We start from the raw sequence: 26,507 nt of genomic DNA, 5'->3' as shown, positions 1-26,507 counted from the left end.
TCCAATGACAAAATCAAGTTGTTCACATTCTTCATTGTTTTACTTTGAAAGCAAATGGATTTGTCACTGAGAAAACATGATTCCAACAGTTGCTACATCCCTAAAATCGAGAGAGACCGGGATGACTTGGAAAGAATGCATTAGCCCTGACTGGAATATGATGAACTATTACACTTCAGTGAGGGTGGGGATGAAGTTGGACGACAGGGTTTTAGGAAGACAGAATAATCGAGGCAAACCTCAACATGACCTTACACCAGAACATGTTACAGTGGGAGGGTAACACGGAGGCAGGGCTAGATCCTCAAACTTGCTAGTGGTATGCTGTGAACAAAGAGAAAAATTTAGAAAAAAATAAGGTGTTGGGTGCCTGGGTGGCTCAGTCATTAAGTGTCTGCCTTCGGCTCAGGTCATGATCCCAGGGTCCAGGGATCAAGTCCCACATCGGGTTCCCTGCTCGGCAGGAAGCCTGCTTCTCCCTCTCCCACTCCCCCTGCTTGTGTTCCTGCTCTCGCTCTCTGTCAAATAAATAAATAAAATCTTTAAAAAAAATAAGGTGTTAATAGATTCCATTATCTAATACTACAATAACCAATAACGATACCCATTTACTGTGTGATGTGCTAAGAACTAAAGTAAATGCTGTAAGATATTATCTAATTTAAGTCAATCTTCACAGCATCCTTATGAGGCATTAGTATCCCATTTTGCATATGAGGGACCTGAAGTTCAGAAAGGTTATAGAATTAGCCTAAGATCATGCAGCTAATAAAAGATGGGGCTTGGATTAAGCCACACCTGCCTGACTTATGATTCCAAGATATATCCTTTTAAATAATATGCTGATAGTAAATAATGCCTCCCTTGGATTTTAAGGGACTGCCAAAAGACTGTTTTTTTTTTTCCAACCCCTTGCCTTTCAAGTAGGAAAGGTAATAGCTCCATTTAAAGAACCCCCAAGGGATTTTAACTTTTCCTAGTTATGAGGCTGAGAAGGGGATGTGGGACCCATGTCACATCACCTCTACCATCATGTCAAGAGGAGCTATAGGACGACGATGGAAATCTTGGGTTTTGAAGGGACCACCCTAGTGGAGACTGAGGCACACACTCCAGGAACACGTGGTTGTCTCCACTGTGCACCTTTTGGGGTTGTCAGCAGGCTCTCTGCTCTGAGGTGACTTCCTCTGCAGGGTGGTGACTTGATGGGATTCATCCTGGGTGTACATTTTTGAGCCCACCAGTTTAAGTCCACAGATACAGTCTACAGTTGTGTGACGTGGCTTTTCTTTTTCCCCATGTGAAGCAAATTGGACCATCTGAGGCATAGAGGCAGAGTGTAGACAATGACCACTCTTTAAGGAATAGAACTTACACCTGCCCGACTCAACGTGCTTCTCGTAATTTCCTCTTTATCTGTCTTTCCTTGCATGTGTTCACCTCATCCTTCACAGTGCACCTCATGCCCACCCAATATGTGTAATTCCCTGATTAATCAGCAAAATCTAACAATCACTTTCACCGGAGCTCTCTGCCTACTCTTTTCATCTAAGGATCCCCTTGACATATACGTTCTGAGTGCCTATTACATGCCAAGTACTGTGCTGGGGGCTGGCCATAGAGATGAATATGGCATGGTTTCCACCGCCTCAATGTAATCACAAGCCAACAGGCATATGTGAACAGCTACGTGATGATGCTGGGCTCAATTCAAGAGAAAATTACAGAGCACCTGCTATATGGCAGCCGGTGTATTATACACTGTGCATAGGATCTTAGTGGGATTCTAACCTACAGCAAGAACTCTGTGTCTCAAGGATTCTCAACGAGGAGTGACATTTGGCAATGTTTGGAGACATTTTTGGTTGTCACAAAATGGGGTGTGAAGGTTGAGGTGCTGCTAGCCTCTAATGGGTAGAAGCCAAGAACGCCGTTAAACATCCCCCACAGAGCAGGGCGGGCCCCCAACAAAGGAGTATCAGGCCCTGAATGTGAACAATGGTCAGGCTGAGAACCCTGCTCTGTCTTATGCTCCTCTGAGTCCAAGTCAGTGTTAAGTACTGAGTGACCAGTACCAGAAGAGAGAAAGGAATTATCTTTGACAGAAGCTATCCTCAATTGCCTCAGGATCCACAGTGGCTTCCGGGAGCCAGAAAGTCAATAGAAACCAGGAAACTCAGGGATGAAAACCCAGTAATAAGAGCATGATTAGTCCCAGGTATAGAAGTGAATTAGAGGCAGATTTGAGACTTTAAAGCAAGCAAATCAAAGGAATAATGGTCCCTGCACTCTAAATGCAGGAGGGAAGGTAAGCCAAAATAACACGAGGAGACTTGACTGAATAAAGCCCAACTAAACAAATGCGTACAGGGTGAAAGCAAATGCAAAGGGTAATTGAGACAATGGGGAAAGGGGAGGATGTGAGGAGAAACTCACTTCACATGAGGAGTTGCAGAGGTAATCTAGGAGAAAACAAAAGCTCTTTCCACGACTATGGTTCCAAAGAACCTTTGAGAGGATATCCACATTATCTGGATGAAAAGATCCTGCCTCCTGGAAACAATAATGACAACACTCCACCGTCCTTTGTCTGCCCCGAACCTGGGCTTTAGTGAAATACCCTAATGACGTGGGACAGCCTGAAAAGCCGGAGTTGTGTTCATGCCTCTAATGGGCTCAAAGTCACCGCAAAAGCCGGAGTTGTGCTCATGCCTCTAATGGGCTCAAAGTCGCCGGCAAAGAGAAGGAGCTCAGCACGTTTCAAGGAAAATGGGGAGCAAGTACAAAGAAGATAAAGGATACCTCAAAGGCTTTGTCAAATAGTTCGGGAAGCCTACGCTGAATAGAGGTGAAGGGCTGGTGCAGAAGCATCTACTGACATAAAGATGTCGACCCCTCTCTTCAGCTGCTATTTTTTTTTTTTTTTTTAAACAGAAGTGGTGAGTGACTCTTATAGGGAATGCTCAAGCTGGAGTGGTCTTTTATTTATTTATTTTAAAGATTCTGTTTGTTTATCTGACACAAAGAGAGAAAGAGCACAAGCAGGGGGAGCAGCAGAGGGAGAGGGAGAAGGAGGCTCCCCGCTGAGCAGGGAGCCCAATGTGGGACTCGATCCCAGGACCCCGGGATCATGACCTGAGCCGAAGGCAGATGCTTAACTGACTGAGCCACCCAGGCGCCCCTGCAACATTTGTTCTGAAGCAGGGCGGGGGAGGGCCCCCACTAGGTAAGCTGCGTAGTGTGAGTGAAGGGAGTCCAGGCCCTCATTCTCGGAGGTTCCAGCATCAAGGCTGGTGAACACAAATGTCTCCATTGTCTGCACTTCCTCCCATCTACAGAAATGACAAGAGGGTTTGGAGAGACCAGCTGGCTACTTGCTGGGGCAATGGAGGCCGGGATGGTGGTCAGGGTACTGTTGAAAGCAGGCATCTGCTGTGGATTTCTTATTCTCACTCTTGAGACTTTTTTCTGCCAGTTCCCCATTATGTACAAATAAGTAGTTTTGAAAAAGTTCTAACAATGACATAGACACACATGTATTTAAAACTTGCTACAGGCTTCCCTGTTACAGTCTGGGTCCTTGAACTAAAAAAATCGCATGGACACTGAAAAAACAGACAAGCAAATAAATCTGGTGTCTCACTTCTCTGATTCAAATCCTTCAGTTGCTCCCCCCATCACTTACGAGCAAAAAGTCAGTTTTTCAGGATGGCAGACAAGGCTTCCTCCTATCGGACCCCTCCCTTCAACCTAGAGTTTCCACCCCGTGATTCTTCCATGTGTTCTTTAGGCTCTCTCAAAACAAAACTAACTGGATTTCCTGGCCAACCATGCTCTTTCATAGCCATGTGCTTTTGACCATGATGATCTTGCTCTCTGAATGTCCCATGCAATGATCTCTTCTTCATCCTTCAAAAACCTGTATGGGAATTATATTTTGCCAAGTCCTGGTTGACCACTCTGGCCAACAGAAATAATTATACGACTTCTATTGTGTTGTTGTTATTCTTATAGGGAGTACACTGTCTTAGATCATTATTTACATATTTATCCCGGTTATTGGATGCTGGATCTAGTCAGGAATAAAGACCAACTCTCATTTATTGTTGTATGCCTTAAGCAAAGAAGCCATCTGTGAAAGTAGTAAGAGATTAAAGCTGTATTAGACCACACAAAGACTGTCCATGAATTGTCTTAAAGTCATGCTCTGATACCCGATACCACAAAGCTGACCCAGCACCCATGGGTAGGGTGATATAATCGAAAGGACTCAACATTGGAATCAGACACATCCCTGCTGGGATCTCTTCTTCCTTGCTTACCAAGTGCATGGCATATGGCCAATAACAAGAGACACTGTTGGGTTATCTCAAGATTTGGGCTTTGTAATCAAAGAGAACTTGGCCCCTTACTATCTGAGGGACTTTGGGGCAGTTACTTCACCTAGCCTCAGTTTTCACATCTATAAAATGGAAATGTTAATTCAGCTGAGAGAATGAAATAGGATGACATATGGTAGTGCCTACAGCAGAGAGTCTGCCATGTGGTCCTCGATATATGGCAAGTAACGACGATGATCAGTAACGGGGAGTCTATTATCTTGGCAAATCACAATACTGACTGACATGGCATATAAATACAATCCATCATGGTTAGCCCCCATCTCTACTTTGAGGTTTCTTTTCCCCACTAGCTTTGTTATCCTTTTTACTGTTATCCCTCCATAGCGCCAATTCCTGCTGCCTATTATTTGAATGGCTTAATTAAAAATGAGAATGTGAGTTCCCAGGCTATGAAGAAAGAGACAGTTTTTTTTCCCAGGCAAATGTACAACGTCCATGACCACATAATACTTTACCCCTTACCCAGATTTGTAACAACGGCATTTCAGGCAGTGCGTAGATGATAATGTTAAAAGGAAAGATTAAACTGACCACCTAGCCTCATACATAACTGATGCCCCAGAGCGACTGCTCCTGTCAAATTTGGGGGGTATGATGCAGATCTGTTTGTTCTTTTGCTTCCCCGTCGTGGCATGCCAGAGCTGCCTTCTGAAGGTGATCTCCAAATGATACTGTTGAGCCAGCATATGAATCGTCCGTCTGACACTTACCGCACACGGAAATCAAAGTTTAAAACATCACTTGTAGCTAGCGCAAGCCAGGGCTGGCAGTGCATGGAGGGTGAGGAATATTGCACACGATTAATACACATGTCTACAGAGATTCTGTTGGAAGGACTGACAGCCAGATCTCTAAGTCAATACTGAATCAACAATTCAAGGAAGAGGTCCAATTTAGCTAAACCAGAGTCAAGAAAGACTCAGTTATATTTAAACTGAAATTCACCATGGCAGGGGATTTTTTTTTCTTTTCTTTTTTTTCTGGAAGCTTAACTGATAGAACCAAGTGAATCTGAATTATGTGCAGATTTGAGTCGCGTAGCTGCTAAGCTGGTGCGCCTGTAATCAATCTGCGGTGTGCGAGCCACTGCAATTCAGACAAACCAAAGCTCTGGGAGTTTCAATAAGTCACTCTCCTTCACTCAGTGTACTTACTGCACTGAATCTAAGGTGGCTCCACGGGAGAGATCACAGCTCCTTTAGATTTTACAAAGTGGGGAAGTTTGAGCGCTGTGCAGTGTAATGTAAGAGGCCATCTAGGCTTCTTTCAGCAGGCACAAATTCTGGAACCGGAGCGAAACTGCAGTCCGATCAGCTGGGTGTAGCTCAACAGTACCTGCAGGCAGGTGCTTAGTCGGCAGGTCTCTACCCCATGAAGCCGAAATGGGCATGCTCTATTTTACAAGCAGTTACATGAAAAATTGCCCGGGGGGGCTGATGTACCTTCTAGTAGCCCACAGTTAACTAAAAACAAAAGGCATTACAGAAGGTGGCACTTTCTTCCCAAACAGACCCTATAGACAGTGGGTAGGATTTGGAGATCATGGCAAAAGATTACCCAGAGAAGCTGATACAGTAGCGGCTGTGTGTTTCTGTTTTAATAAGGTCTGCCTACAAAACAAAGGCATTTGCTAAGTGAATCAGGATGGTGTGTGCTGTGCTTCACAGAAACATTAAAATCCATGCTGTCTCAGCAGGATTGGGATGGAGTTCTTGATTCATGCCCATGGAGCATTACTGCTGAATTACAGAACTGAAGCTCTTTATGTAGAGGCCTCCCAGACTGCTTTTACTTCTGCATAATTCAAGATATAAAGACTGTTTATTGCCGCTAAACTGTGAAAAAAGGCACAGGACAGAGAAATAGCTCTCTGCCTTCATTAGGTTAATTTAGAAATCATACATTTCCTTTCCTTATGTGTTTTTCTTTATTTTTTTTTTTTACTACTGACTGATTGATTGCTAGCTTTCTGATTTTTCATCAAACCACCTTCCCTCTTGATCCATTTGCTTCTCCCAATTTGAGAAACCTTAAACACAATATGCAAATTTTATATTTCTAAAAGGATAAAGGATGTAATTTCCTGTCAAAGAAAAAAAAAATCAAGAGTAAGATAAAGAGATATATTCTGTTAGCAGGGTTTCTGCATCTGATCAAAGCCTGCTCAAAGTCGCCACTGGCACTGAGCCACCCTGCAAAACCATCTCTAGAACTTGAACCAATGTGGATTCCAAAGCCATCAGGTGATGGGGTTTAACTGCAATTGGGGAGCAATAAGGCTCAGACCTGTAATCACAGACATGAGCAACAACATGGAGGAAAAGCAGTAGGCTTGCGTGTGTGCACACTCATATATATTTACAAATGCCATTATCTTACCTTAATACTTTTAGCTGTGTATGCATGAAATGAGACGGTGGACTAGTTATTGCCAGGCATGGAACTTACTCAGCTGGTACTCAGCATGCAATGTCTGGCACATAGAGAAGCTTTGTCAGGTGGATTTTAAGAGAAAAGGCTCAGAAGCCAGGTTATCTGAGTTCAATTATTGGGTCAATCACTTAGTAACTGTGTCCTCCAGTAAGGTGCTTACCCTGTCTGGGCCTCAGTTTCCTTATTTATAAAACTGGCAGATTATTAGCATCTACCTCAGAGAGCTGTCAGGAGGATTCAGTGAACTGTGCCTGGCATAGAGTACATATGCAATAAATGTTAGCTATATAGTAGTTTCTGCATTAGTTTATATCTGGAATAAATGACTCTATTTGTCATTGCATAATGAACTCTCAGAAAGAGAAATTAAGAAAATGGTCTTGTTTACAATTGAATCAAAAGTATAATGCCTAGAAGTGAACTTAACCAAGGAGGTGAAAGACCTGTACTCTGATAACTATGACATTGATGAAAGAAACTGAAGATGGCACAAATAAATGGAAAAATATACCATGCTCATGGATTGGAAAAATTAATGTTGTTAAAATGTCCATACTACTCAAAGCAATCTACAGATTCAGTGCAATCCCTATTGAAATACCAGTGGCATTTTCCACAGAACTAGAATAAAAAATCCTAAAATTTGGATGGAACTCCAAAAGACTTCAAACAGCCAAAGCTATCTCAAGAAAGAAAAACAAAGCTGGAGGTATCACACACTTCCAGATTTCAAACTATACTACAAAGCTATAGTAATCAAAACTAGCACAAAAACATAAACAAAGATCAATGGAATAAAATAGAGAGTCCAAAAATAAACCCAAGCTTACATGGTCAATCTTCAACAAAGGAAGCAAGAATATATAATAGGAAAAAGACAGTCTCTTCAATAAATGGTGTTGGGAAAACTAGACAACTACATGCAAAAGAATGGAACTGGACCGCTTTCATACATTATATACAAAAATAAACTCAAAATGGATTAAAGACCAGAATATAAGACCCAAAACCATAAAACTCTTAGAATAAAGCATGGGCAGTAAGCTCTTGGGCATTGGTCTAAGCAACATTTTTTTTTTTTTTTGGAACTGTCTCCTCAAGCAAAGGCAACAAAAGCAAAAGTAAACAAATGCGACTACATCAAACTAAAAAGCTTTTGAACAACAGAGGAAACTGAACGAAATGGAAAGGCAACCTACTGAATGGGAGAACATGTTAGCAAACAATATAACCGATAAGGGACTAATATCCAAAATATAAAGAGAACTCACACAATTCAACAACAAACAAACAAAAAACAAAACGAAAGCAATCCCGTTATAAATTGATAAGAGGGCATTTCTCCAAAGGAGACAGATGGCCAGAATGCACATGAAAAGACACTAAACACCACTCACTATCAGAAAGATGCAAATCAAAACTACAACGAGGTATCACCTGATCTGTCTTAGAATGGGTATTGTTTAAAAGAAGAAATAACAAGTCTTGGAGAAGATGTGGAGAAACCCTCACATACTGTTGGTAGGAATGTGGAATAGTGCAGCAACTAGGAAGAACAGTGTGGAGATTCCTCAAAAAATTAAAAACAGAACTACCATATGATCTAGCAATTCCACTTCTAGGTATTTATCCAAAGAAAACAAAATACAATTGAAAAGATATATGCACCTCTACGTTCACTGCAGCATTACTCACAATAGTCAAGATAAGGTGACAATCTAAGTGTCCAATAGATAAATGGATAAAGATGTGGTATGTATGTGTATATATAAAATATACCCAATGGAATATTGCTCAGCCATTCAAAAAAGTGAAATCTTGCCCTTTGTGATAACATGGATGGACCCAGAAGGTATCATGCTAAGCCAGATAAATCAGAGAAAGACTAATATTGTATGATTTCACTTATATGTGGAATCTAAAACAAAACAAAACAAAACAAAATGAACAAAACAGAAACAGACTCATAGACACAGAGAACAGTTGGGTGTTTGCCAGAGGGAGGTGTTTGCAGTGGGAAGATGGGCAAAATCAAGGAAGGGGATTAAAAGGTACAAACTTCCAGTTATAAAATAAATAAGGCACGAGGATACAATGTACCACATAGGGAATAGAGTTAATAATATGTAACACCTTTGTATGGTGACAGATGGCAGCTAGATTTATAGTTGAGATCACTTCCTAATGTATACAAATGTTGAATCACTATGTCATGTACCTGAAACCAAGGTAATATTCTATGTCAACTACAGTTCAGTAATAAATAAATAACAGAGATACTACTATATTTGCCTACTTACAAACTGTAGCTTTAAGAATCCAATGAGTCAATACATGTGAAAATCTATGTAAATTTTAAAGTGATAAAATTTAAGAGTTTATTCTTGGGTGCCTGGGTGGCTCAGTCAGTTAAGTGGTTAAGTGTCTGACTCTTGATTTAGGCTCAGGTCATGATCTCAGGGTCATGCAACAGAGCCTCACATCGACTCCTTGCTGGGCATGGAGTCCACTTAAAGGTTCTCTCTCTCTTCCTCTTCCTCTGCCCCTCCCACCCCCCTCCCCCCTCCCCCCTCCCCCCTCCCCCACTTAAAAGAGTTATTCTTATATGTACCACAGAGCCATTGTGTAAATATCCATCCATTAAGTCACAAACACTTGCCAGGTGCATTTGTATTATCTGCTAAGGCAGATGGGAAAGGACAGTGAAAAGTATAATTTGCATCTCCTATCCTGAGGGGAATTACCTTAAGGAGACAGGACATACAGTCATGAAAAGTTAAATATGAGAGGAAGTGGGCTGGGGAGAGAAAACAAAATGCTCAAAACAATATGCTAATAGAAGTCTTCTGAGGGAGGGAAAAAATGCTGCCCTTCCTTGAGCAGTCCACACCAATCAGATTAGGGGTCAGCTGGGATGGCCTGGGTAGAAGTCAGAAACCAGCTGGGTGAAAATGGATCCTACAAGACCATGCATACTATAGATAGATGTCAGAGGTTGAGGGCATTCCAGGCAAGGAGAAATTGGGAAGACAGAGAGATAGGACCGTAAATAACAGAGAGTAGTGCTTGGTAAGAAAGAGACAGAGTGTGTGAAGCTAACTGAGGGAATGAAGAGAAAAAGAAAAAGGAAGGCAAACGTAACAACTAGGCAACCTTTGCAAACTCATTGTAGGTCCCTGCCCTTGGCTTTGAGAAATGCAATTCTATTTTTCTACCCCCCGCCCCCTGCAGGTATATAGAACAAGAAGAAAAGAAGAAAATAAATACAAATCAGGAACTTCAGATGTCTTCTCTCCTTTCCTTCCTCAGTAAGGAAACAGAGCCTCCCAGATAAGGATGTAGTAAAAGTCAGTATGTTAATAAGATTTACTTAGGGACAAGTTTTAACGATGAGGGTATTTGGGCTGTAGACAGTCACTGTTTAAGTAACTTATATTAACCTCATTTTCCCATCTCTCCTGCGATAGCAATTTTTTTTTTTTTGGCAGAAATGTTTTTAGAGAAGTAATTTACTGGCACTTAATTACTAGTATTTAACCAATTCAACATTCTCTTTTCTTAAGAGTCCATTAGGTTTCTATTACAATATTATACATTCTAATCAAATGTGGCTTTCTGCAAAGGTCCTCATTGTCAGTCTCCTCAAAGCAAAGTTTATCTGGACTATTAGACATTCTCTCTGCTTTGGCTGCACCAAATTAGATTAATTATTTATACCTGAGGCCCATTGCTTCAGAACTTGGGCACCTCACCTAACATTTCTCTAGTGAATTATTAAGAGTCTTATTTTTAAAATAAAGTCCTCATTTCATAGTCTGTTTGATTGAGGTTAAACATAATAGTCTAGTGATTCTTGTATTAAACAGTTCAATGTCATAAGATTCTCTCCTGGGTTTTATGCCAATGAACACATTTGAAACAAACGAACCTTTCATTAAGAATACCCTCACAGGGGATAAGGGCAAAGGGCTTCTGAATCAAAAACTGTCTGGCACGAGGCTGTGCAGAATTATTAAAGCAAGTCATAGATAGTATGTGGCTTCTACTGTTTATGCATCAGAAATAATTAAGAGAATTATTTTGCAGATAAAGAAAAAATATATTAATGTCCCATAACTTTAGCTCATAGTGACTTGCTTTATTCCAAAGGTCACTTTGACGTATGATTCAAAGGAAGGCATCCTTAAAGACATGGCAGATGCACTGTAATAGTCAGGATTCTTGACCACAAACAACAAACTCTGCCCTGGCTCGTGTATGCAGAAAAGAACTTTATTAAAAAAATATTAGTAGAGTGCTAAAGGGGGAGCGGAGCAAGATGGCGGAGGAGTAGGAGACCTAGATTTCGTCTGGTCTCAGGAATTCAGCTGAATAGGGATCAAACCATTCTGAACACCTAAGAACTCAACAGGAGATCGAACAGGAGAGTAGCAACAACTCTCTGAACAGAGAAGTGACCACTTACTGGAAGGTAGGGCGTGCGGAGAAGTGAATCCGAGGCAATATTCGGGAGGATAGACGGCGGGGGAGGGGCCTCCGCCGGCCGCTTCTGGCAAGTGCTAGAGCCGCGGAGCACAAAATCGGACCTTTTAGAAGTTGGCTCGGCGGAGGGACGTCGCTACAGTGGCTAAGCGGGGGGTGGAATCCTCCCGGGACAGTGTGGTCTCAGGACCCTTGGGGTCACAGAGAGACCGGGGTTGCCTGAGTGCGCCAGAGCTCCCAGGTATCAGAGCAGGGAAGCCAGCTGCAGAGACAGAGCAGAGTCGCGGGCTCTCTGCTCGGGGTTGCCATAAACTGTGATCTGCGGCCCAGTCGGGGCACGGCTCCCCCAGCAGGGACCCAACAAGCAGCAGATCCGGGGAGACTCCCCTTCCTTCCCGGGGAGGAGCGGTGCGGGAACGCACTGCAGGGATCTGCTGGGTTTGGAGACTCCGCGCGGGGTCGGGTGCCAGAGATAGCAGCGCTCGATCACAGGCCGGGTGAGCACGGAGTGCGGCCGGAGACCGGGGACACGGAAGTGACTGCTTTTCTCTGGGGGCACACTGAGGAGTGGGGCCCCGAGTTCTCAGCTCCTCCGGGTGGAGATTGGGAGGCCACCATTTCTGCCCTGGTCCTCCAAAGCTGTACCGACAGCTTGCAGGGAAGAAAAGCTCCTGAGAGCAAACCGGAGCAGCTTCCTTAGCCCGGACCGACAAGGGCGGGGCAATTCCGCCTCCAGCAAAGACATTTGGAAACCACAGCAACAGGCCCCTCCCCCAGAAGATCAGCACAAACAGCCAGCAAGCCAAGACCAAGTTGATCGATCAAGGAGAATAGAACTCCACTGCTAGGGGAATACTGCACATAGATTCATGGCTTTTTTTTTTTTTAACCATGATTCATTATTTCATCAAAGTTAATTTTTGTTGACTGTTTTTTTTTTTATTTTTCTTTTTCCCTTTTTCAACCAACATCTTATAAATCCCTTTAAAAAAAAATTTTTGTTTTTCATTTTTAGAGTCATATTTTATCCCTTCATAGTAGTTACCCTTAGTTTTGGCATATATATATAAGTTGTTCTCTCTTTAAAATTTTGAGGTACAGTTTCTTCTAACAGATCAAAATATACCCTAAATCACTAGTGTATGGCTTTGTTCTAGTCTCCTGCCTGATCACATTCTCTCCCTTTTTCCTTTTTTTTTTCTTAAATCTTCTTTCTTTTTTCAAACAACTTATCTTACCAAGTCCTTTTATAAAATCTTTTATAATTTTCATCTTTACAGTCATCTTCCATCCCTTCATTGTATCAACCCTTATTTTGTACATATATGTCTTTCTACCTTTAAAATTTTAGGAGGCACTTTTTTCTAACAGACCAAAATACGCCCAAAATCTAGTGTGTGGCACTGATCTATGCACTAGCCTCATCATATTTGATCATATTCTGCCTTTTTTGTATTGTTTTGTTTTTGTTTTTATCTTTTTTTTTCTTTTTTTTTCTTTTCCTCTTTCTTTTTTCTTTCTTTCCCTTTCTTTTCCCCTGGTTTCAGGTTTTTTCTGATTTGTATACAGTATATTTGCTGGGGACGTTGTAAACCTGTTAGCATTTTGTTCTCTCATTCATCTATTCTCCTCTGGACAAAATGACAAGACGAAAGAAATCACCTCAGCAAAAAGAACAAGAGGTAGTACCGTCAGCCAGGGACCTACTCAATACGGACATTAGTATGATGTCGGACCTAGAGTTCAGAATCATGATTTTAAAGATACTAGTTGGGCTTGAAAAAAGCGTGGAAGTTATTAGAGAAACCTTTTCTGGAGAAATAAAAGAACTAAAATCTAACCAAATCGAAATCAAAAAGGCTATTGATGAGGTGCAATCAAAAATGGGGGCACTAAATGCTAGGATAAATGAGGCAGAAGAGAGAAACAGCAATATAGAAGACCAAATGATGGAAAATAAAGAGGCTGAGAAAAAGAGAGAGAAACAACTACAGGATCACGAGGGCAGAATTCGAGAGATAAGTGATACGATAAGACAAAACAACATTAGAATAATTGGGATCCCAGAAGAAGAAGAGAGAGAGAGAGGGGCAGAAGGTATATTGGAGCAAATTATAGCAGAGAACTTCCCTAATGTGAGGAAGAAAACAGGCATTAAAATCCAGGAGGCACAGAGAACCCCTCTCAAAATCAATAATAATAGGTCAACACCCCGACATCTAATAGTAAAACTTACGAGTCTCAGAGACAAAGAGAAAATCCTGAAAGCAGCTCGGGAGAAGAGATATGTAACCTACAATGGTAGAAACATTAGATTGGCAACAGACCTATCCACAGAGACCTGGCAGGCCAGAAAGGACTGGCAAGATATCTTCAGAGCACTAAACGAGAAAAATATGCAGCCAAGAATACTATATCCTGCTAGGCTATCATTGAAAATAGAAGGAGAGATAAAAAGCTTCAAGAACAAACAAAAACTAAAGGAATTTGCAAACACGAAACCACCCCTCCAAGAAATATTGAGAGGGGTCCTCTAAGCAAAGAGAGAACCTAAAAGCAGCAAAGAGCAGAAACGAACACAAACAGACAGTTAACAGTCACCTTACAGGTAATACAATGGCACTAAATTCATACCTTTCAATAGTTACCCTGAATGTAAATGGGCTAAATGCCCCAATCAAAAGACACAGGCTATCAGATTGGATTAAAAAACAAGACCCATCCATATGCTGTCTGCAAGAGACTCAGTTGAGACCCAAAGACACCCCCAGATGGAAAGTGAGGGGGTGGAAAACCATTTACCATGCTAATGGACACCAAAAGAAAGCTGGGGTGGCAATCCTTATATCAGACAAACTAGATTTTAAAACAAAGACTGTAATAAGAGATGAGGAAGGACACTATATCCTACTTAAAGGGTCTATCCAACAAGAAGATCTAACAATTGTAAATATCTATGCCCCGAACATGGGAGCAGCCAATTATATAAGGCAATTAATAACAAAAGCAAAGAAACACATTGACAACAATACAATAATAGTGGGGGACTTTAACACCCCAATCACTGAAATGGACAGATCATCTAAGCAAAAGATCAACAAGGAAATAAAGACTTTAAATGACACACTGGACCAAATGGACTTCACAGACATATTCAGAACATTCCATCCCAAAGCAACGGAATACACATTCTTCTATAGTGCCCCTGGAACATTCTCCAGAATTGATCACATCCTAGGTCACAAATCAGGTCTCAATCGGTACCAAAAGATTGGGATCATTCCCTGCATATTTTCAGACCACAATGCTTTGAAACTAGAACTCAACCACAAGAGGAAAGTCGGAAAGAACTCAAATACATGGAGGCTAAAGAGCATCCTACTAAAGAATGAATGGGTCAACCAAGAAATTAAAGAAGAATTAAAAAAATTCATGGAAACCAATGAAAATGAAAACACAACTGTTCAAAATCTTTGGGATACAGCAAAGGCAGTCGGGAGAGGAAAGTATATAGCAATACAAGCCTTTCTCAAGAAACAAGAAAGGTCTCAAATACACAACCTAACCCTACACCTAAAGGAGCTGGAGAAAGAACAGCAAAGAAAGCCTAAACCCAGCAGGAGAAGAGAAATCATAAAGATCAGAGCAGAAATCAATGAACTAGAAACCAAAAGAACAGTAGAACAGATCAACGAAACTAGGAGCTGGTTCTTTGAAAGAATTAACAAGATTGATAAACCCCTGGCCAGACTGATCCAAAAGAAAAGAGAAATGACCCAAATCAACAAAATCATGAATGAAAGAGGAGAGATCACAACCAACACCAAAGAAATACAAACAATTATAAGAACATATTATGAGCAACTCTATGCCAGCAAATTAGATAACCTGGAAAAATGGGTGCATTCCTAGAGATGTATCAACTACCAAAATTGAGCCAGGAAGAAATAGAAAACCTGAACAGACCTATAACCACTAAGGAAATTGAAACAGTCATCAAAAATCTCCCAAGAAACAAAAGCCCAGGGCCAGATGGCTTCCCAGGGGAATTCTATCAGACATTTCAAGAAGAATTAATACCTATTCTCCTGAAACTGTTCCAAAATATAGAAATGGAAGGGAAACTTCCAAACTCATTTTATGAGGCCAGCATTACCTTGATCCCAAAACCAGACAAAGACCCCATCAAAAAAGAGAATTACAGACCAATATCCTTGATGAAGATGGATGCAAAAATTCTCACCAAAATACTAGCCAATAGGATCCAACAGTACATTAAAAGGATTATTCACCAGGACCAAGTGGGATTTATCCCTGGGCTGCAAGGCTGGTTCAACATCCGCAAATCAATCAACGTGATACAATACATTAACAAAAGAAAGAACAAGAATCATATGATCCTCTCAATAGATGCAGAAAAAGCATTTGACAAAGTACAACATCCTTTCTTGATCAAAACTCTTCAGAGTATAGGGATAGAGGGTACATACCTCAATATCATAAAAGCCATCTATGAAAAACCTACAGCGAATATCATTCTCAATGGGGAAAGGCTGAGAGCTTTTCCCCTAAGGTCAGGAACGCGGCAGGGATGTCCACTCTCACCACTGCTATTCAACATAGTATTAGAAGTCCTAGCCACAGCAATCAGACAACAAAAAGAAATCAAAGGCATCCAAATCGGCAAAGAGGAAGTCAAACTCTCACTCTTTGCAGATGATATGATACTGTATGTGGAAAACCCAAAAGACTCCACCCCAAAACTGCTAGAACTCATACAGGAATTCAGTCAAGTAGCAGGATATAAAATCAATGCACAGAAATCAGTGGCATTCCTATACACCAACAACAAGACAGAAGAGAGACAAATCAAGGAGTCGATCCCATTTACAATTGCACCCAAAACCATAAGATACCTAGGAATAAATCTAACCAAAGAGGCAAAGGATCTGTACTCAGAAAACTATAAAATACTCATGAAAGAAATTGAAGAAGACACAAAGAAATGGAAAAACGTTCCATGCTCATGGATTGGGAGAATCAACATTGTGAAGATGTCAATGCTACCTAGAGCAATCTACACATTCAATGCAATCCCCATCAAAATACCATCCACTTTTTTCAAAGAAATGGAACAAATAATCCTAAAATTTGTATGGAACCAGAAGAGACCCAGAATAGCCAGAGGAATACTGAAAAAGAAAAGCAAAGCTGGCGGCATCACAATTCCGGACTTCCAGCTCTATTACAAAGCTGTCATCATCAAGACAGTATGGTACTGGCATAAAAACAGACACATAGATCAATGGAACAGAATCGAGAGCCCAGAAATGGACCCTCAACTCTATGGTCAACTTATTTTTGACAAAGCAGGAAAGAATGTCCAATGGCAAAAAGACAGTCTCTTCAACAAATGGTGTTGGGAAAATTGGACAGCCACATGCAGAAGAATGAAACTGGACCATTTCCTTACACCACACACAAAAATAGACTCCAAATGGTTGAAAGACCTAAACGTGAGACAGGAGTCCATCCAAATCCTAAAGGAGAACACAGGTAGCAACCTTTTCGACCTTAGCCGCAGCAACTTCTTCCTAGAAACATCGCCAAAGGCACGGGAAGCCAGGGCAAAAATGAACTATTGGGATTTCATCAAGATAAAAAGCTTTTGCACAGCAAAAGAAACAGTCCACAAAACCAAAAGACAACCTACAGAATGGGAGAAAATATTTGCAAATGACATATCAGATAAAGGGCTAGTATCCAAAATCTATAAAGAACTTATCAAACTCAACACCCAAAGAACAAATAATCCAATCAAGAAATGGGCAGAAGACATGAACAGACATTTCTCCAAAGAAGACATCCAAATGGCCAACAGGCACATGAAAAAGTGCTCAACATCACTGGGCATCAGGGAAATCCAAATCAAAACCTCAATGAGATACCACCTCACACCCGTCAGAATGGCTAAAATTAACAAGTCAGGGAACGACAGATGTTGGCGGGGATGTGGAGAAAGGGGAACCCTCCTACACTGTTGGTGGGAATGCAAGCTGGTGCAACCCCTCTGGAAAACAGTATGGAGGTTCCTCAAACAGTTGAAATTAGAGCTACCGTTCGATCCAGCAATTGCACTACTGGGTATTTACCACAAAGATACAAATGTAGGGACCCAAAGGGGTACGTGTACCCCAGTGTTTATAGCAGCAATGTCCACAATAGCCAAACTGTGGAAAGAGCCAAGATGCCCATCGGCAGATGAATGGATAAAGAAGATGTGGTATATATACACAATGGAATATTATGCAGCCATCAAAAGGAATGAGATCTTGCCATTTGCAACGACGTGGATGGAACTGGAGGGTGTTATGCTGAGTGAAATAAGTCAGTCAGAGAAAGACATGTATCACATGACCTCACTGATATGAGGAATTCTTAATCTCAGGAAAGAAACTGAGTGTTACTGGAGTGGTTGGGGATGGGAGGGATGGGGTGGCTGGGTGATAGACATTGGGGAGGGTATGTGCTACGGTGAGCGCTGTGAATTGTGCAAGACTGTTGAATCACAGATCTGTACTTCTGAAACAAATAATGCAACATATTTTAAGAAAAAAGAAAAAGAAGAAGATAACAGGAGAGGAAGAAAAGGGGAGTATGTCAGAGGGGGAGACGAACCATGAGAGATGATGGACTCTGAAAAACAAACTGAGGGTTCTAGAGGGGAGGGGGGTAGGGGGATGGGTTAGCCTGGTGATGGGTATTGAGGAGGGCACGTTCTGCATGGAGCACTGGGTGTTATGAACAAACAATGAATCATGGAACACTGCACCAAAAACTAATGATGTAATATATGGTGATTAACATAACAATAAAAAAATTTAAAAAAAAATATTAGTAGTATCCAGAGCCTCTAGGAAGGCCAAAGAGCCAGGCCAGGGTGCCAAGCAGCCAGGGAAAATGTTCAACCACACCGTAGGGAAAGGGAGAGTCACTTGGCAATATCCTGACAGTTCAAAAAACATGACACTGCTCACCTCTCCACCTGATTTGTGCAAGAACACCAGACTCATAGGGGACTAACCACAAAGAAGACTAGACGATCCTTTTTTTTTTTTTGTCCTTTACCTTAGAAATGGAAGACAAAAAAAAAAAAAAAAATTCCACAAACATAAGAAAACAAAGCAAATGGTCCACCAAGTACACTAAGATTAATAGAGCTTCTCAAAATACCTTTGATTTCCACCTGGGCATCTGGAAAGGAAAGGCTCTCCTGCCCCCAAATCCCTGCCCCCACTTCCCCCTTCCCAAACACCCCTACCACCAATAATTTGGCTTCTTATACTTGTATGACTCTGACACACTTTACGAAACCGAAAATACATTCTTTCATTCCAGTCCTGGAACCTCCCCTTGCTATACAAGCATTCCAACCTAGTGATCAGTCAATGACAAAACTGATTTGGCGCTCAACAGAAAGAGGGGACCCTTCTCCTTACCCACACTGTGCTAAGGCCCCTGACCTTCTTGAATTTTCTAATTCCAGCACGGTCCTGACTCCTTGGTGAGATAAAAACAAGAATAGTGCCTGGTTCAAGGCTAGAATCTGTCAGTTACTTAGCTTTGGGGCCTTAATTCTCAAAGACATTGAATTATTTTGAGTAGGTTGTTTACCTTGATGTGAGCAGAATTAGCCTTAGACACTAAGCCTTTATGGCAAGTTTTATTGTCCAAGGCAAATATAACCTGTTTAGATTTACAAGCTTTATTAACAGCAATAACCATTTTATAGCCAACATCAGTAAATCAGGATTTATTGAGAACTCTACAATTTTAATCTGTGGAAAATCATTAAAATGTCAGATTTTCATTGGACATAATTTCTAACTTTTATGAAAGATAGATTTACCATTTAATTGGGGAGTATAAAAAAGTGCAGTGTGGGATAATGAATTGTTTTGAAAAGAGCAAACTGGTTTTAGCTAAACATCAAGTGTCAAACACTAAAGTTGCTCTCTTTAGTTAGAATTGTCCCAAGGTTAAGGTTAAAAGTAACTGCGTGACAAATATGCTCTAATACATCCAGCTATAGGATGAGCTCACAGCATTTAGAAAAACTTGAATTATCATCTGTTCACATTTCAGGTACCTTGCAGAGTGTGTGGCCTATTATTTCATCCAAACCAGTGTGTAAATGAGTCTGGTGAGAATCTTCAAGTTCATATGCTACTTTTTGGAAAGTATTTTGCTACTAACAATACCATACATTAGACTCTCCATTGGGGTAAGTGAGATGAACAAACATTGAGAGTCACCAGCTTCTGTCAATAACCATTTACTCATTCCATGTGATAGATTAAAAGAGAGGAAAGTGGAGAGCATGCCTTCGTCCTTTGATGAGCTTGAGAAGTAAGAACAGAGGGCTCAGGCGGGAAAGGCAGAGCTCATGGGAAGTCTGAGGTAAGGAGGGATTGTCTTAGCAGCACCCTGCTTTTTCACGGGGCTGAAAATGTGTCAGGTATCTTAAGGGTCTCAGTTTTACTCTGGTTCTCCAACCACAATGGAGCCTTTACATCTTCTCTGAGAACCAAAGGTTTGTGAATCTTTTTATAAAAGACTAGGATAAAGAGGAAGAAGAGAAACCACAATAATCCAAACTATTTATTTAGTACTTAAAAACCGTTTTGCATATTCTCAGGTTTTTTTCTTTCTTTGCGTCATAGCAATCCTACAAGGAAAATATGTTTCCCATTTCTGGATGAGGAATCTGAGGTTCACAGTAGCTAGTAAATTGCTATAGGTCACAGCATTGGGAATTGCTAGTCAGGGTCTGACCCTTCATGACAATGAGATCAGTCATGGCCAATGCCAGACATAGGAAAAATGTAATGAGGGTAGAGATTACCCTAGGATCTCTCCCTTCCGCTTTTATATGCCCCCTTTTCTTCTCCTCCATGGCCTCTTCCCTGTAACTCTGGACATCCAGTACTTTCCTATCTCCTAGGACAGCATCAAACCGAGGCTGCTGGCCGTTGGGAGCAGAGAGGCTCCACAGATGTCCCTCTCCCTGTTCCTTGTCCCCCTGAGCTCCCAAAGCCTCTATTTTTTCATTGCGCTGTTCTTTGTTTTACCACCAGATTACCTACCTCAAAGAAAAGAACACAATTTACACAAGGTTTAGGATTGGCATATTAGCTAGAAGAAATTTTAATTTAAAGCTCCATTTCTAAGGATGGAAAGTCAGGTAGCATAGCAAACAGAGAGGTTACCACTGGCCAAGGGGCTCTTAAGCTTCAAAAAGGCTTGGGGGAAACTGACAACCAACAGTCTCATTAAAAACCAACAAAAAATATTAGAGAAGAAATAAAAGATCTGAGCTTTAAGGTTAGATTGACTTGCTAGTGATCTGAGAGCTTGGGCAAGTTCCTGTAAGAAGGACATGAAAACACCTATAATTTTCTGGCATCTCTTTTGCAAATCAAATGAAATACTACAGAGAAGGTACTGAACACAGCGCCCAGCACATGGGGACATTCTCTACGTGGTAGTTCTTTCTATGCTTCAATACCATCTTCTGTGCTCATACGGGTGAGTCAGTTGTGTAGGAAGTTCTACCTCACAGAGCGAAGACAATTGTACAGGTCTTCAAAGTGCCAAGGAGGATACCTCCTATGTCACAGGAGGACAAAACCAGCTGACATACCAGTGGTCCTGTCAGGCACAACCCCTTCTAGTGATGACCCCGTGGCCCCACAGCAGGTGGGCATGAAGGGAATCACGTGGTGGAAAGGGAAGAGCGTCCGCGCTCAAGGAAGAGAACAGGTAGTATTTTACAGTGACAATTTTGACATAACTGATCGATTTCCAAGCAGAGTTCCCAATCACGGCCATCCTGGAGAGTCATGAACCGCAGGATCGTCGCCTGTGAGGTCAGAATGCACAGCGGTGTACTCTTGGAGATCTGAAGACCACGTGACAGGCATGGGCAGTCGTCTCCACCCCGGGAGACCCCATCTGGAAGGGTATGTATATTCTCCCTCTCCTTCCCTCTCCTTGTTCTTCCCTCAGCTTTCTTCTCGCATTCTGCCCTCCCTTCAGCAAAAACACAGATGGTGGTGGTAATAACCACCGTGTAAGCTATTGCATGCTAAAGGAGCTGTAAATATTGGTGCGTGGATATAGGTATATCCAACTCATAAATTCCAAGGTAACTCGAGTGTTTGGAATTGGGATGCTTTCTCACATTATGATGATGCTATAAATGCTTGTCAGGGCTCCACAATAGCCCATTAACCCATAATGTAGCTGAAACACTCTCCATATTCATCCTACAAGACAGAATGTACAAAACACAGCTTTCCCCTCACTTTCAGCTCAGAATCTCTGTTTTAAAACATCCTGCAGCCCTGGCTGCTCCTTGAAAGGGCCCTCTATTTAAAATCAGCCAGCCTGGCTCTGAAATTTATTCCCAATAACATACACATGGTTAAAATAAAAGGGTCATATGATGTCAAAGGCAGAATGGGAAGTGCACTGAGTTAAACGCCCTCCCCCCGCCCCGATTTCATGTCCACACGGACATTTGCAAGTCAGGATTTTCAGAGGTGGGTGGTGTCTTTAGCAAACTGCTGATGCCCAGGTCAGACTCCTGGGACCACTGGGGTGTCCTGAACAGGAGGGAAACATTCACCTGTGAGCTTAACGCCCTGCTGCCCATCACCCCGCTCTGGAAACCAGAGCACGCTCTGTAAGGAACAGGAAGGGAGCAAAAGAAGATCAAAAATCTTTCTGTTCACATTAAATAAAAATCTAAAAATAAGATTAGAAATTTCCTTTCTAATCATTTCCTATCATGCATGGAATGTTCACTTTAATTTTCAAGTCCGTTTACTTCATTTCTGTGAACCACTTGAGCTTTGAATAGTGTCCACCCAGCATGCTTTCTATCTAAACATGCAAGTGTGTGTGTTTTTCCATTCCCCTTTATTTTCTCTATTCCTTTGTCCTTCCAATTACAAAATCCCACAGCAATTTTAGCGAAAAATGGGAGGCAAAGGCTCCTTTTTTTTTAAACCTCTACTTCTCAGCGAATAAACAAACCATTGCTCTGAGGTAGGTTTCCTAGCTTCCCACAGAAGAGCCACAACTGGACTATCTATTACTCAACTCAGGCCTCCATTTAGAAAAATGATCATTCTACTAAGCATTCCTGGTACTGCCTAGCTTGTCCCTGCCCCTAATATTGCCTTCACGACTGTATTACTCATCTATCAGGACATCTTTTAAGAGTGACTGAAAGACTTAGGAAGGCTTCCCTATGACCACAATATGTCATCCCTGACAATTATATTCTAATAGCATGGTAGACATTCTAGAAAACATGCAAGGAGCAAAAACCAGAGTGACTCCAGATTCTAGACCCCCACTCTGAAGGAGACCTGTGGCTACATCATCACTTTTTATATCTGCCATGCCAGCACAGTGCCTACAGCATAATAAATGCTCAATGAACGTTGGTTCCATAAGTAAAGAAAAACGAAGTACAAACACCAGTGAGACTTGTCACGAAGGGCTGATCTACTTCCCTGTGCACTTTTTCATGTGGCTTTGCCTATTAGAGCTCAGGTTGATCCAGGACCCAATGTGCATATCACGGCAACCAAGGTGACTGACTGAGGACACAAAGGATGCCATCTGTGTCATCTGAGGTCACCAGAATCAAGAACACAAATCCTACTCAGACTACCTCGCAAGAGCTTTGTGTCAACAACAAAGTAGACGAGAGACAATTTCCTTTTCCAACTTATTTCCTTCTCAGTTTCTTCATTGTCTTTAGCAAATGGGTCCAGACAGCAAGAATGCCAGACCCAGGCTCTTTTACTTCACTTAGGACCACACAGAACTTCACTCTCCCTCTTGGGACCAGGTCTGGTCCCATGGGTCACTTACCTCAGCTGCAGGAACTCCCTCGGGTGGTCGGCAATGCAGCACTATCATGCCTTCAATGGGAACCTCCCTTCCCTGAGGATCTTGTTCGAAGTTTTTCCGTAAATCTGCAAAAAAAGTGTGAGGTCTTGACAATTTGCTCTTGGGCCAGTATTATTCACATTTGTTCCAAATACAATAAAATCGTGAGCTTAATGTCATAAACTAGATATACACGGAAAAGTCAGCGGATTTCAGAAATTCCAGAAGAAGAAAATTGTTTTGCCAAATACTCACAAGCACATTTGAAATAAACCTTAAACGGAACTTCCTAATGCTCTATACTGATATGAAGGAGAAAAGATTTAGTGGGGGAGCAGAATGAAAACAAACAAACAAAAAACAACTCATCATTCCCTGAGTCTCTGCCAATATAATCTGCTTAGCAGCTGATGAAACACTTAGCCTAATAAATTGCTATCCACAGCTATTACGCAGTTGAGATGCATGTGTTTTTTTTATTATTAACTGAAGAATGCCTTATTAATCTGTAACCTCTGCCTTTCTCTTAACCCTCTAGTGGGCTCTAGAAGATGGTAATAGAGGGAGATTACCTATTAGTCTTTTATGTGTAACCAGGGAGAATGGGGCAACATCCAACCACAACAAAATCTATAACCCATCCAACCAAACATATAATTAAAAAATACAATGCCCTCCAGTCGAACAGCGACGCTGGGTATCTGTGTAGTGCCCTTCATGGAAGGCTCAAGGCACTTTGCAAACAAGCTTCACTATTAACCTTTTACACATGGAAGGGTGATGTTCGGAGAGGTTAATTGGCTTTCCAGTGGTCACAGAGAACATCAAGGGCAACGAGGGGGAAACATGCACTGAGTTTCCTGACATTCAGTCTCTGCCCAGCCCAACTTTCTCAGGGAAAAGGACACATGGATAGTTCAGAGAGAAAAAGCTTTGCCTTGCATGGCTTTCCACTTGAGCGTACGCCTCAAGAACCAAAGTGGGAGTTGGCCTCTGCTTGTTCTGAGGTGTCACAACAACCCTTTGATAATTTTACAGCACAGGCTTAACTCTTGCCGTCACTCGAAATCCTGGGATAGTAGAGTGAAGACAGCTTTACAAGTCTTTCTCGAAGTAAATGATTCCCCCTCCCTCCCAGACAATGTATTTTTCTTCAATTGAGTATCTCAAATTACAGGCTGTGGATTTATTGATTTAATTTTCTTTAGTGCTTACAATAAGATGAAATATGTTCCCTGTAAACAGCAGAGCTCCAGAATCAGTTATATCTTTACAAATTGTATAAATACATTAAACTTGCTTTTAGCAAGTCAGAAACACTGGATGAATATCAAGCAGAGCAATCCATGTATTCATATTCTTTGGAATTCTGCTCTTAATGTTTTCCCTCCCAGAGGCAACCGATGTCTTTTGTCAGTAGTGCTATATATTCAGGGATCTTCATGAGTATATACGAGGCAAAAGATATGAAAAGAGCTTGCATGGCAGGCAGGTGGCAGGAACCTTCTTCTCCTTTCTCTGCTGTCCCCTGATTCGTAAAGCTAGCTTCCTTCTATTCGAGATCCGTAAACTGCCATAGCCCTTATGATTCAGAATTTCTGACTCCAAGTATGATGAGGGTCACCTGACTTATGATAAAAGTGAGTGAGGAACTGTGGGTAAACACCAGAATGAAAAATCTCCCATTGCCTGCACAACTGGACCACAAAGTGTCCTTTGCTCTCCCACAAGGAATCTGTGAGTCAAAAATCCCTCTTCCATAGGATTCATTTATCCATGAGGACCGCACTGAAATTGGTCTAGCATACAGTGTGAGAGTGACTCTAACACGAGTTTTGCTAACACTCACTTTGCTAATGGAAAGGATTGAGTTTTTGTGGCTATTTTTGTTTGGTTTGTTTGCCATTTTGTTTTCCTTGATTGCTTTGTTTTCTAAATGAAGGCTTACTTCATGCTGCTACATAATGGTTGCAGCTTTGACAACACCAAATAATCTGTATTCAACCAGATGAAGCACAGAAAATGGACAGTGGGAATTTCTATTCTATCTTCCTCTCCTATTCCTTTTCTTTACTCAGAAGAAATGGGAACGGTAGCAAAATGCATAGTTTATGGTTAGCTCTGCACTCCACTACGTTAATACAGAGGCAGATGAAAAGAAAACTAGAGCAAAATCATTTTTCCTCCCCCTTCCAAACTGCTCAACAAAATAGAAAACCCTGTATTGACCCTGGGATGTAGGAAAGGGTACTTGTCAAGAAATTTTGAGACAGTTCTAGCAGATCTCCTCCAGCCAGGACCAAACAAATGAAGGGACCTACCCAGCCTCTTGCTCTTCCCCATTGACATTGGAAATCACTGGAAGGGTTCCAACAAGACGCATATAACACTCCTCAGTGTGGAGATAAGAAGATGAAAGATTAATCAGCAATGGAGTAAGGGGTCAGGGAAAAAGTGTGGTGTCATGTATCAGGATCCTAACAGGCAGCTGACCATGTACCAGATATCATACCAAAGGAGAAACGCAACTATCACCGCGTCCTGGCCTGTACCAGAGGCGGGAACTCTGGCATTCCTGATTCCCAAAGAGGGCAAACAGACCAGACAAATTCCAGCTAACTACTAAATGTATTAAAAACCATGGAAATAAACTCTTAGACACAGAGGTACCTGCTTCCAGCTCTACCTCTGATTCTCACCATAGGTCACTCAACCTAATTAAGTTTCTGAATTGGCAACTAAGTACTTTTATCAGCTACATTAGTTCCAAGGCTTGAAAAATTCAGACAGGAACCTATGCAACTTCCAACAGTAGGGAAACCATCCCCCACCATATAAAAACAATTTTTCTACAAATAAAGGAGGCAAACCATAGAACTGAAACTGAGTGGCTTCCTCTAAGACAAGAAACAGGAGGCATTTTTGGATAACTTCTAATTTAAGCTCTTTAAAATCAAAAGGAAATAGCAACTGAGAATCTAGAGTAGGGAGTTATAAATAGGATAACATCTGAGATCAAAAAAACTGCCACTATGCAGGGGGAAAAAAAACAACATAAGTGCTGAGTTAGAAATATACATATCATGAAGACTGTAAACAGCATCCTAAATACTGCAGAATATCAAACGAGGGAGGATCCAGGCAGGAAAATTAAAAAGGCAAAGGGGGACGATGAGGCAAAAGGAAGAGGTTGGGATAACAGAGCCGCACAGCACTGGGCAC

The 26,507-nt window shown here is 41.5% G+C and overlaps 1 protein-coding gene across 9 annotated transcripts in view; it reads right to left on the bottom strand.

Moving 5' to 3' along the window:
* The window catches only part of UNC5D (unc-5 netrin receptor D), a 531,172-nt gene that overhangs the window by 157,841 nt on the left and 346,824 nt on the right, over nt 1–26,507 (bottom strand). For all 9 annotated transcript variants that reach the window (XM_088021397.1, XM_028089446.1, XM_088021399.1 and 6 more), the window contains exon 4: nt 23,268–23,371. In XM_088021397.1, the coding sequence (XP_087877523.1) occupies nt 23,268–23,371 (104 nt within the window). The remainder of the gene's footprint in view (nt 1–23,267; nt 23,372–26,507) is intronic.

Source organism: Eumetopias jubatus, unplaced genomic scaffold (assembly GCF_037043125.1).
Source record: "Eumetopias jubatus isolate StellerSeaLion01/CBP00866 unplaced genomic scaffold, mEumJub1_p1.0 scaffold_2, whole genome shotgun sequence".
In the NCBI taxonomy this organism is placed as follows: domain Eukaryota; kingdom Metazoa; phylum Chordata; class Mammalia; order Carnivora; family Otariidae; genus Eumetopias; species Eumetopias jubatus.
Note: the sequence above shows the minus strand (reverse complement) of the source record. Positions and strands in the feature narration are given on the sequence as shown.